The sequence below is a fragment of the Panthera pardus genome, unplaced genomic scaffold (assembly GCF_024362965.1).
Source record: "Panthera pardus isolate Hobbes unplaced genomic scaffold, ASM2436296v1 HiC_scaffold_10, whole genome shotgun sequence".
Lineage (NCBI taxonomy): Eukaryota > Metazoa > Chordata > Mammalia > Carnivora > Felidae > Panthera > Panthera pardus.
In genome coordinates, this window is record NW_026526655.1 from 9,515,438 (window position 1) to 9,527,561 (window position 12,124).

The 12,124-nt window shown below is 38.0% G+C and overlaps 1 protein-coding gene across 18 annotated transcripts in view; it reads left to right on the top strand.

The window, feature by feature from the left end:
* Positions 1 to 12,124, top strand: part of TRIP12 (thyroid hormone receptor interactor 12) — a 139,012-nt gene that overhangs the window by 85,003 nt on the left and 41,885 nt on the right. For all 18 annotated transcript variants that reach the window (XM_019445666.2, XM_019445663.2, XM_053904013.1 and 15 more), the window contains 7 exons: positions 5,582 to 5,730; positions 8,286 to 8,321; positions 8,402 to 8,497; positions 9,396 to 9,488; positions 9,697 to 9,858; positions 11,717 to 11,785; positions 11,877 to 12,042. In XM_019445666.2, coding sequence (XP_019301211.1) covers positions 5,582 to 5,730; positions 8,286 to 8,321; positions 8,402 to 8,497; positions 9,396 to 9,488; positions 9,697 to 9,858; positions 11,717 to 11,785; positions 11,877 to 12,042 — 771 coding nt within the window. The remainder of the gene's footprint in view (positions 1 to 5,581; positions 5,731 to 8,285; positions 8,322 to 8,401; positions 8,498 to 9,395; positions 9,489 to 9,696; positions 9,859 to 11,716; positions 11,786 to 11,876; positions 12,043 to 12,124) is intronic.

The window sequence follows — 12,124 nt, forward strand, 5'->3', positions numbered from 1 at the left end:
ATTTTAGGGCTGCAAGATTTTTATTTACCTTTATCGTGTATCTCCCATGCCACAAATTCCAGTTCCCAGTGATAATATCATAGTCCTCTGTTTACTTTCTCCTACAGTACAAACTTCAGCGTAACACCAAAAGCAATATGAATGAGAATGTTTTAATTTTTGAACGGTTTCTCTTATGGTGTTTGTTGGGACTCACTTTGTGGTCAGATTTTTGTATTTCAAAGTAATTTGAAATGATTGCTTCTATATTCAGGCTGCCACATTGGTTTGGTTCATTTGCTTTGTGTTGCTTTTAACTCTTAGAGATTACTTTTAAGTTTTAACTTCAATTTTATACTTATGGGATGTTCACATGCTTTAAAAAGTCAAATTATTAATAAATAAGGTATGTTTAGAGACGTCTTATCTTCTTTTGCAATTCCCTTTGCCTTGCTTCCTCCTCCCACACAAATAACCTTTGTTAATTTTATGGCTTGTCCTTCTGTTATTTACTTTAGAAAACAAAAACAAATTCATATTATCTATTCCACACACGCGCTGCCTTTTTAAGCTAAGAGTAGTAAACTTTATACGCTTTATGTTGCTCTTAACAATATTTTGGGGTTCACTTTCTATAGCTGCTGCCTAGTGCTCCACCGTGGGGCTGAAGTTTTTTTAGCATGTCCTCTGTTGGACATTCAGGTCATTTCCAGTCTTCCTTGTATTGCAGTAGTAAAACACAGCTTTTGTATTTTTTCCTGCGTCATCTTTAGGATAGATTATTGTAAATCAGCCTTTTTTGAAGTTGTACCTTTTTGTATTTCTTGAACAAATAACATGGTGTCATTTTTTTTTCTTCTTCTAACCTTTTAGTTATATATCCTTGTAGACCTCGGTTAGTGGTTACTGTAGAGATGTTAATGCATGTCCTTGGTTTATTATAGCCAACCTTATATTAATACTTTACCACATCCCAGACAATGTAAGGAGTACAACACCTTTGCTCTTTTTACCTCCTGCCATCCTCTGTGCTATTGTTTTAATTTGTTATGCTTATACATGTGTTAGTAAACACAGTAAGACCTAATTTTTGTTGTAGATCATCCATATTCCTTTGTCCACATACATTTTCAGTGCTCTTAATTCCCTCCTACAGTTCCTCTCTTCTAATCAGAATCGTTTCCCTTCAGCCTGAAGAACTTTTTTTGATGTGGTGAATGACTGCTAGTAATGATTTTTCTCTGCTTTTGAGAAATCCTTGATTTGCCTTAATTTTGAAAATATATTTTCCCCAGCTATAAAATTCTCATTTAGCACTTTGTAATGTCTTCAGGTTTCCATAGTTGCTATTTAAAAGTCTTACTGGTGCCCTTTCGAGGCAATGTCTTTTTTCTTCTGGCTTTTAAGATTTGTTTTTTTCAAATTAGTATTAATTTTTAATAGTTTGTATTCAGCCTAGTGACTTATTTTTAATTTGCTTAGGTTTGACTGAGCATTTGAGTCTGTGAGTTTGATACCTTTCATCAGTTTGGAAAATTCTTGGCCGTTATCTCATGAAATAACTGCTTCTCTTATCTCATGATCTCTTCATATATATTCCTCTTTCTTTCCTTCTGGGAGTATCAAGATCATACATGTTCAGACTTTGGGCTTCATCCAGCATGTTTCTCTGGCTCTATTTTAGTTTATTATTTTTTTTCCCTTTTGTCCAGTTTGAAAACTTTCTATTGATCAGTTTTCAGATTCCACTAATTCTTTTTTCTGCTGAAATCTTTAATCTTTTGGTAAACCCACCAATGAGTTTTTAATTTCAGATATTTTCCACTTCTGGACAGGTAACTTGATTTTGTTTTGTAGATTCTGGTTTTCTATTAAATGCTTTACATTCTTATTCATGTTGTCTATCTTTGGTTATATTTGCAGTTTTGGTTATGTGTGTCATAAAATACTTTTCAAATTAGGGGCACCTGGGTGGCTCATCAGTTAAGCGTCCAACATCAGCTCAGGTCATGATCTCATGGTTCGTGAGTTCAAGCCTCATGTCATACTCTGTGCCGACAGCTCAGAGCGTGGAGCCTGCTTCAGATTCTGTGTCTCCCTTTCTCTGTTCTTCCCCGCTCATACTCTGTCTCTCTTTCTCAGAAATGAATTTAAAACATTAAAAAAGTTAAAAAAAAAAAAAACTTTTCAAATTCTAATGATGTTGGTCTGTTTCCATTTTTTTCTCTCTTGATTATCTGTCACATCTTCCTGCCTCTTCATGTGTCTAGTAGTTATTTATGTGCTAGACATTTTGTATAGAAGAACTGGAGAGACCCCAAGTGAGGTTTTCTACTGTAAAGGTTTCCCCTTTTCTGTATTTAAATATTAAGGGTCAGATGCTAATCGGTTTGTTCCCTTCAGGGCATTAGCTTGTTTTGACTAGAATTGCAGTTTTTGTATGACTCGTTACACCTCTGGCTCATCCCTGTTTGTATGTTGTGACCCTCCCACGGTGTTGATTGAGAACCTTGCAGGTCTCTGTCGACTGAGACTTCATTATGCAATTTGAAAATATTGTAGATGTCTTGGGGGGTAGGGCCTACTGACTGTACATATTTGAGGCAGGCCTCCTCCCTCTGTAGGGACTTTTGTCTTCTGGAGCACCATGAGAACGCACGAGGTTTTGTTCTGTCTTACCAAAACTTCTGATTCATCCCTAGCCCTCTCCACAGCTCTAGAACTGAGGACATGTCCGGTGGGACCAATGCAGTTGGGAACATCAGCTTCCTGTGACTCCCAGCAGTACTGTGGGTTCTCTCCATCCATATCAGCAGTTGGCAAACTGCTGCCCAGTGGCCAAATTCAGCCTCCTGCTTGGTTTTATAGAGTCTGTGAACTAATAAAAATGATGTTTATATTTTTAAATGGCTGAGAAACTTTCAAAAGTAATATTTTCTGACACGTGAAAATTCAACGAAAATCAAATTCTAGTGTACGTAAAGTTTTATTGGAATACAGACAGCCATGCTTATCTGTTTCTGTATTGTCTGTTTTTGCCTTTGTGCTCGGGTTGAATAGTTGCAGCAGAGACCCCAATGGCTTGCAAAGCCGAAAATATTAATATCTGGCTCTTTATAAAAAATGTTTGCCTACCAACCCTGATCTGTGATGGTGGTTCTTCAAGTGTGCGTCTGTGGATTGCTGGCTGTTCCTGAAACCCTAACGCTGAATCCATAGGCCAGAACTCTAGTAACAATTGCTGAGGTTTTGCCTCTTCTACTTTGTTTCACGTTTGAATTTTGTTGATGTTGATGGTGCAAAAGCCGTGGTAGGTAAAAGTGTCGGTGCTTGATTGAAAGAATCAAAGCAGTGGCTCCAAACTGCACTAACAGTCACTGTAGTTTTCAATACCATAGGCTCCTAGTAAAAGGACTCCATTTTTTTTACATGAGGATGCCCTTGCTAAGCAAAGTTATTAACTGTATTGTCTTTACCAGTAAGTACATGTCTTTTTAATAGTCTTTGTGCAAACTGGGGCCCATGTTCTCCACATTCTTCATCTCAAACCGTGTTGCCACAGATTGAGAGTAGATGCAGAGGTGGTCATACCGCTGGTTTTGTTGTTGTTGCTAGTTTTTTGTTTTGTTCTTTTTGTAATCTTGACCTTTAAATGATTTGCAACAGAAAACGTAGTCATCTCTGAATTTTTTTGTTTTAGAAAGTATGGTGGTTTTCACACAAATTTTGTTTATATTAATATGTAACGATTTAACAAATAGTTAAAAATTTTCTCTTTTAATTCCAAACATATTTATAAATATCAGCAGATATAAACCACATAGACAAGAGTGCTTTGGGGCTCTTCAGCAATTTTTAAGAGTACAAAGAGGTTCTAAAACCAAAATTGATCAGAGCATAAACGATAGCTTTGGCTTTTTATTGTCATTTTGGTTTGGTTTAGGGTCTTTTTAGGAACATCCTAAAGGTTCAGTGGTTATTGATGATGATTTTGATCATGCTGACGTCATCTGTGTCCTAGACATCCAGTGTTGATAAGACCTCTGTGTTGATAAGGCATCCAGTGGCATGTGTCAGTTTTTCCTATTTTAGGTGGTTGTGCTGTTAGTGTATACTTTTATGAGCTGTTTCATCCTTGAAAAGCAAATCTAGAAGCCACTGAGGATTCTTTTGTTTTCATTAGTTTACTTTCCATTCATTTGTTTGGCCTTTCACATTTCAACTCAGAAATGATTCGCCTGCTCTAACTGGAACTGACGTTATTTGGAAAAGTTTAAAGATGGCAAGCCATATGAATTTGACTTTCTTGCGGTCTGTTGTTGGATTGACTCTTAGTTATGTTAAAGTTATGTAGGCGGTAATAGTTGTCCAGTTCACTAGCCACAGTCTTACACGATAGAGAAAAATAAATCTTTCAAGGATCACCATGTGTCCCTTTGAAAGGCTGTGCCATCCAGGAAGATCACTGTAACTTAATTCAATTTTAAAGAAACTTTGGTTTTCATGTCAATTCCACATTCATTGGAAGTTTCCAAATGTGTGCCATTTCTAAGCCATTTCATTAATAATACAGGAGTGGAAAAATCCCATACACAAACAACTTGAAAAGGTATAGGAAGAGAAGGGGCCTGAAGTAGTATCAGTTATAATTTAGTTAGCATTAATCGAGTTAACCATGCTCACAAGTAGGAAGATGTTCGTGAAAATTTGAAACACACTTTATGTTTGAGTATGTTATCCAGTTCACTGACAAGTCTTTCTCTGTGGTGGCTGAATCTTAGTGTTTTTCAGTTGTTTGGGCAATGGATTTGAGCCTTAAAAGTGAAAGTACTCTCTCGCACTCTGATGGCAGCATCTGCACTGGGAATGAGAGGAGGTGAAAAACCCAGTCTTTTCCTGTTTTTAGAACTACTTCATTCTCTGCAGTCTCTTTCCTTAGATGCATTGCTCCGTTTGTCTTTATTTTCTTGCCCTCTGTTAACCTGGATTCCATTTATGCTGACCAGGTCTTTAGAGGTATGCGGCATTTCCTTTTAAGACAGGACATCGCACGGGCGCCTGGGTGGCTCCCTCGGTTAAGCGTCTGGCTCTTGATTCCGGCTCAGGTCATGATCTTGGGGTTTGTGGGATCAAGGCCCACGTCGGGCCTTGCTGCGCTGACAGCACAGAGTCGGCTTGGGATCTCTCTCTCTCCTTCTCTCTGCCCCTCCCCTGCTCGCTCGCTCACTCTCCCTCTAAAAATAAATAAATAAACTTAACAGGTTTTATAAAAAAATACATGTTAAAGGTAACAATTTATATTCATCTCACAGATACCATTTTTTTGTTTCAGCTAGTAAGAGCCAGTCAGCTTGTCTGATTTTAAAAGGAAAATTAAAAGACAAAAATCTGTAAATACCATGAGATCACTTTAAGGTAGACTAAATCCAACTCATTTAATTCTGCCTTGAAGTATCAGCACCCTGTGTTAGCGCTGGAATAGATCCAGCCTTTCATGGGGATCCAAAGAAGACAAGCAGCCAGCCACCATGTAGAGTCCCACCTTACACCTAGGAACCATTTCCTTGCATGTTTGAAAATGACGATTTTCTTTCCTGTGAAGGCTCTAAGGCCCAGCAGCTTCTGCAAGGACTGCAGGCGAGTGATGAAAGCCAGCAACTCCAGGCGGTTATCGAAATGTGTCAGTTATTGGTCATGGGAAATGAAGAGACGCTGGGAGGGTTTCCCGTCAAGAGTGTCGTTCCTGCTTTGGTAAGAGACTTCCCCCCTCTTTCTACCTTAGTTGTTCTCTGGATGCTACCGTGAAAGCACGAGTAGTGTCATCGTGAATTTTAAAATACAGTAGAACTAAGAGAGAGCGGATTGTGGCTTCATGCTTAGAGAACTCGTGACTGATTGTAATAATGAATCAGTACATCTGCTAAACTACTTCTTTGTAAGTAGTTACCCATCTTTGATACGTAAATGACTGGTCTTAAATTTCCAGTTGTTTGTCCCATCGGGTAGGACCTAGACTTACTGCGCCAAAATTGACACGCTTTCTCTTTTAAACTGGTGATACATACGCAGTACTGTGTGGGCTGTCTTTGTGGGTCACAAAGGTTTCATGTTTGATAATTGTATGCAATGGCAGAGCATTCAAGCCAGAATAATACCACGTGAATCCTTCCAGGTTAGGTGTTACGTTAAGCAAAAATCAAAGAAACAAAACAAAAAAATCTTCTCGTGACTTTTCAACACGGTTGTGAGTTGATGTTTAAAATTTTATTAACATCTTAATGGCTTAAGCTTTTTAATGGAAAACAACAGGAAGAGAAATTGCCGCTACTAAATATGTGCCCCTGAGTCTTAAATAGTGGCTTGGTGATTTTCTGAGTTCAAGATGAGAACACTTGGCTATAATTGAAAATTAAAATTTAAGTCGACTAAAAGACTAACATAAACATCATGAACACACTCAGCATATTTTACCTTGGAAGTTAAAAATAAGTATCTTGTTAAGTCTTGTTGACGGAAATTTGGTTGAGATACGGGATCGCCCCATTTGATCACATTATCAAATCGTGGGGGCAGTTGAATGAGCTCATTGAAACACAGGGTGACATGGTCTTTGTTTTGTCTGTTGTTGTTGGGTGGCTCCGCTCTGGCAGGGGTGATAAAGGATGGGCCGGTTTCTTTACCTTCTGCCACGCAGACCTCTGGGTAATGGGCACTAGCATTTAAATATTACCAGTGCCATTCTGTTGAAGGCTGGAATGTTGATTTCTGAATGTGTAATGAAAGCAGTATTCATTTTTCTGTCTTTACATTTTGCCTCTGTTAATATTCACACTCACCCCACTCATTTCCCCACTCGTTACAAAATAACCACAAAGAGCTAGGTTTATCTTATGTTACCTAAAATGCAGTTTTTATTAGTCGGATAAAGAGGCTATTAAATCTAGGCACAGATGTTGGCACATAATGTAAGTTACTTAATTTCTTAGTTGTTGATTAGATTTGAGTGCTCAGTAGGCCCGCACAAGTCAGCTCTTGCTATTAATACTGACTGCTGTTAATGAATTGGCCAGATTTATCTTGTATCATAATTGAATATTGTGATTATATATCCATCCATCACCATTCACTTGTGTGACTGTAGTCATTTTTGGTGATGAGGAATCTGTAGCAGTTTTTCCCAAACATGGTCTGTAAGGTTCATTCTACCTTAAGAATTGAAGAACTTGTTTCTTTTCTTGTTAACGTTAACAACCCCTTTCAGTTTACAGTGGGTGTTTTAGATGACTGATTGTGGATGGTTTTGAGTGCCACTGAACCCCAAAATGGGGCATGTGTGTATGTGTTTGTGTGTGTGTTTTAACAAAAAGTTATCAGGTCCTTTAGTATGTGTGTATACCTTACCCAGCATAATTCAGAGCTGAGAAGGCACTCCTATGAAATGAATATTGTATTAGAATATCTCACGTCCATTATTAAATAATTTAATTGAAAGGTACTTTATAGCTTAAATTCTACGCATTAAAATTTTTCCATTTAGAACTAGAAGACCGTGACAGATTGCTTCCACAAATAGGAAATTTCTTTGGTAGCTTTGGCTGCTTCAGGAGGATGGACAATTTACATATATACCCCTAGAAGTATAGGGGTATTCCCACCTTTGAAAAACATGGCTGAAATTTGCTTAAGGACGTTTCCACAAGAGAAAGTAAATAAAATATTTAGATTCTCTCCTGTATTTGTAGAATAATTACATTAACTTAGGTTTTAATTAGTGCATAATTTGTTTCTGATGTGATCGATTTTGTGTTTAGATTCTATACTACTGTGCATATTACAGCTGAGTTAAATGGTGTTTGGTTCAACTTGTAGAGGAGCTTATTTACAAGAGATGAAGCATTGGCCTTGACTCTGTACTGACAGCTGTTCACAAACATCAGTGCATTGCCGGTCTGTTTGTTTTTGTATTAAGTATTTATTGATGCCTGGGATTCTGAAGGGGGGCTGGAGGTAACCAGAGTAGTTGGTTATAGGTGACAAGAAAGCTTTCTTTTTGACCTGGATCATGAAAGGGGATGATCATCTAGCAGAGTTCCGAAGTGAGCTCTATAGTCTGTGAGTCATGCCGTCCTTAATATAAATCATTTCTTGTGTGTGTGTGCTAGGTTTTATCTTGATGTTATTTTTGCATGATAAAAGTCTTGAACGATACTTTCCATTTCCGTTGACATAGAGGAAGAAACCGTTCTTCTAGGGCTTTCCTCTAAGAATATAGGTAGCTTCTAACACTTTGTTATCTTTTTTAACAGATAACATTACTGCAGATGGAACATAATTTCGATATTGTAAGTATGTGGTATATTTTGAATATCCCAAATCTAAATTTTGGGTTCTCATTGAGTAAAAGTGCCTTCTTGTTTTCCAGATGAACCATGCTTGTCGAGCCTTAACATACATGATGGAAGCACTTCCTCGATCATCTGCTGTTGTCGTAGATGCAATTCCCGTCTTCTTAGAAAAGGTAATCCTGCTTTTGCTCAGCTCGTTCGGTAGCAGGTGTAGGGGAATCCAGTCGAGGACTCTTGACTTCTAAATTCTAAAGTGGTACATCACATTGTAAGGCCACCTTAAAGGACATTTTTTTTAGTGTCTATTTTCTAGTCAAAGTATATTTTGTAGCCAAGATTCCAGAAAAATATTTTATGTTTAGCAGACCAGTAGTTTAAAGTTGATGCTAATAAAGCATTTCATAGAATCATTTCAGCTTTATAATTTTTAATGGAAGCAGTTTACCACATTACTATAAAATCTTTCAGAGAAGAACTTCAAGCACTTAATTAAAATAATCTCATTCTAGAAAATATCCCAATGAGGTTGATAGCTATTTATACCCTCATGTTACAGCTGAGAAGGCTGAGACAGACAAAGTGCCTTGTTCAAGGTCATAAAGTCAGTCAGTGGAGAAAGGAAATTTTTTCATGTGGCCTGTGGTAGGTTGTGTTTTTGGTCTGTTTTAAGGGCCTCTTTCTTTTTTAATGCATAATAAAATTTGCATTGTCTGATAACCTTGGAATAGGATATAAAGCGTAAAAGCTAACTTCTAAAATTTGTTACATAAAACCACCCATTTATTGTAAATCTGAAGATTTCAAGTCATTTCATTGGGTTTAGCTTACTCTCTATGGAAAACCTATTTTTCTGTGTCCTAAAACAGAGCAAGGTAGTCGGAAGGAAACCATAGTGACTGTATGTTCTAGCTTAAGCTCATAAATCACTGGTTTTCTATGGTGGGTTTCATGTCAGAGGCAGTATAGAGATTGATGGAAATTAGAGAAAATAACTGTTTATTCGTGTAGAAGATAAGCGACTAGAAAAGAGCTTGAATGATGGGCTTAAGTTACCTATTTTTATGTTCCCAGCTGCAGGTTATTCAGTGTATTGATGTGGCAGAGCAGGCCTTGACCGCCTTGGAGATGTTATCACGCAGACACAGTAAAGCCATTCTACAGGCGGTAGGTGTTGCCACCCAAGGACTGTATTTCGTTTCAAGGGGGATCTTAGATCCACATTTGTCCTAGCTCCTAGATTGCAATCTCTGTAAGGTACGCATGATGTTTCCAAAGTGATGTGTTAGACTTCTTAGTAGTTTTGTTTGTTTGTTTGTTTGTTTAGTTGCTGTTAGAGGGCATTTCTTCACTTGAACGGTTTCCTGTGTTTTAGGGTGGTTTGGCAGACTGCTTGCTGTATCTAGAGTTCTTCAGCATAAATGCCCAAAGAAATGCACTAGCGATCGCCGCCAATTGCTGCCAGAGTATCACGCCGGATGAATTTCATTTTGTGGCAGATTCCCTCCCGTTGCTCACCCAAAGGCTAACCCATCAGGTAAAACATGAATCTGTTTTGTGTGTCATAATTGTTTTTACTATGTCTTTTAAAATGCCACTTTCATCTAGGGCTTTCACTCTTCCAATTGGATAGATAAATTGGAAATACTCTGATCCATGTTTCTTTCCTCTGTGCTTTCCGGTCACGTACCACATTAGGTTGTGTTGTACAATTTGGTGGACTTACCCAAATGACCAGCATTTCATATGTTTGATGTCTTCATGTTTTGACTTTAAGGGATGGAATGGTTATTTCAGCAAACATTGAGTGTTTCTTGTGTGATAAAATCAGAGTTTCCTTTCGGAGCGATCATCTCGCCTGTAAGGCGTTGGGTTAGTCAGGAAAGACTAGGAAGTTACGGGCTCAGATCGGAGGTGAGAAGAGACTGTGTCCCAAATAGAAATGAACTGGAAAAAAAATACAGACTGTGGCTGTCTGAGGTTGGGGAAGAGCAGGAGCCATTATTTGGGAGATGGAAGTGGTGGGCCTGGTGATGGAGGATGAGAAGCAGGAGACCCTGGTGTGGAGGACTGTGAGTTAAGCTTCATTGTGGGGAAATCAAAAAAAAATTTTTTTTAATGCAAATCAATTTTTTTTTAATTCTTTTTAATGTTTATTTTTGAGAGAGAGAGAGAGAGAGCGAGCATGAGCAGGGGAGGGGCAGAGAGAGGGCGAGACACAGAATCTGAAGCAGGTTCCAGGCTCTGAGCTGTCAGCACAGAGCCCGACGCGGGGCACGAACCCACAGACCACGAGATCATGACCTGAGCCGAAGTCGGACGCTCAACCGACTGAGCCACCCAGGCACCCCTGCAAATCAATTTTTTTAAAGTGTTGTTGCTAAAATGATTTTTGGAAATGCGACTTTTAAGTCGCCTTTACAAAATATGTTTAAAATCTTTTTGGGAAAATTAGGTAGAGAATATGCTAAATAAGGGCTTTATATAAGATAGATAAAATAATGATTGAGTCACTCTGAAATGTTTTGCTTCTAAGATGATCAAGACACAAATCGGGCCATTCGTCGTTTCTTTAATGTTAAAACTTAGGCTGAGATGGCCTGTGCTTATCAGGGATAGAAGTATATTCTTGGGTTGGCTGTGATTTCAGTACCTAACTTTGGAAATAAAGTGTGAGAATCAGAGAAGTTTAATAGTTGGTCTCTGTTATTTGTAGCGCTCTGTCTAGACTGAAGTACTGATGGTGAGGGCATAGGGCTTCTATAACACCACAGTTATTCTTTTATACAACCACGTCTGGTTTTCATATCTGAAGCCACTTTATCGATAGGAAGAAAAAATAGCAGTATCAAAACACTTGTTTAGCTGTTAAGTTATTCTTCCCATTCTAATAAGGACATTTCATATGTTTTCTGAATGAGGCCACTGCACTAGTTTTTCTAGATTATTTTCATAGTGAATACAACACATCTACACCTGGTTTCGCACATCATCAGTAAACCTCTAGTTCATGCTTGTATACTGAACTGTTTCCAACTTGTTAGTGTATATATGTTTTAAACCTTTCTATGGGGAATGCTTTTTTAGAGTGGTATCTTTATTATAATTTGTGTTTAGGTATTAAGTTAGCAGAAGCACAAAAGTTGTTCCTTCCTTTCTATAGATTTTCTCTTATCTCTTGGGACCTTAACGGAGGAGAGAAGCTCTCTCAGTGTGATTCTCTTTGCTTTGAAATCATGGTGTTACTGATTGTACCTTATTATAAAGGCTCATTGGGTTTTCAGAGCCCATCTAATTGGGCTGGCCTTGAAGAATTTGGGGATAGGAAGAAAATTAGGTAATAATATGAGAGAGTTTTCTATTAACAAACTTTTTTCTTTTATTAAAAAAAATAGGACAAAAAGTCGGTTGAAAGCACTTGCCTTTGTTTTGCACGTCTAGTGGACAACTTCCAACATGAGGAGGTGAGCATGTAGTCTTTGGTGGTATTTTTGTGAAAAGGTTAAATTGCTGAATCACAACGTAATAGTATCTTTTTTCCTTCTGTTTGTGAAGAATTTACTCCAGCAGGTTGCCTCCAAAGATCTGCTTACGAATGTTCAACAGCTACTGGTAGTGACCCCACCAATTTTAAGTTCTGGGATGTTTATAATGGTGGTTCGCATGTTTTCTCTGATGTGTTCCAACTGTCCGACTTTAGCTGTTCAACTTATGAAGCAAAGTAAGTGCTACTTTATTATCCTGCTGTAGGCGAGAGAGGCGGTTGTTTTGTTTTTTTTTTTAATGTTTATTAAGTAAAGTCA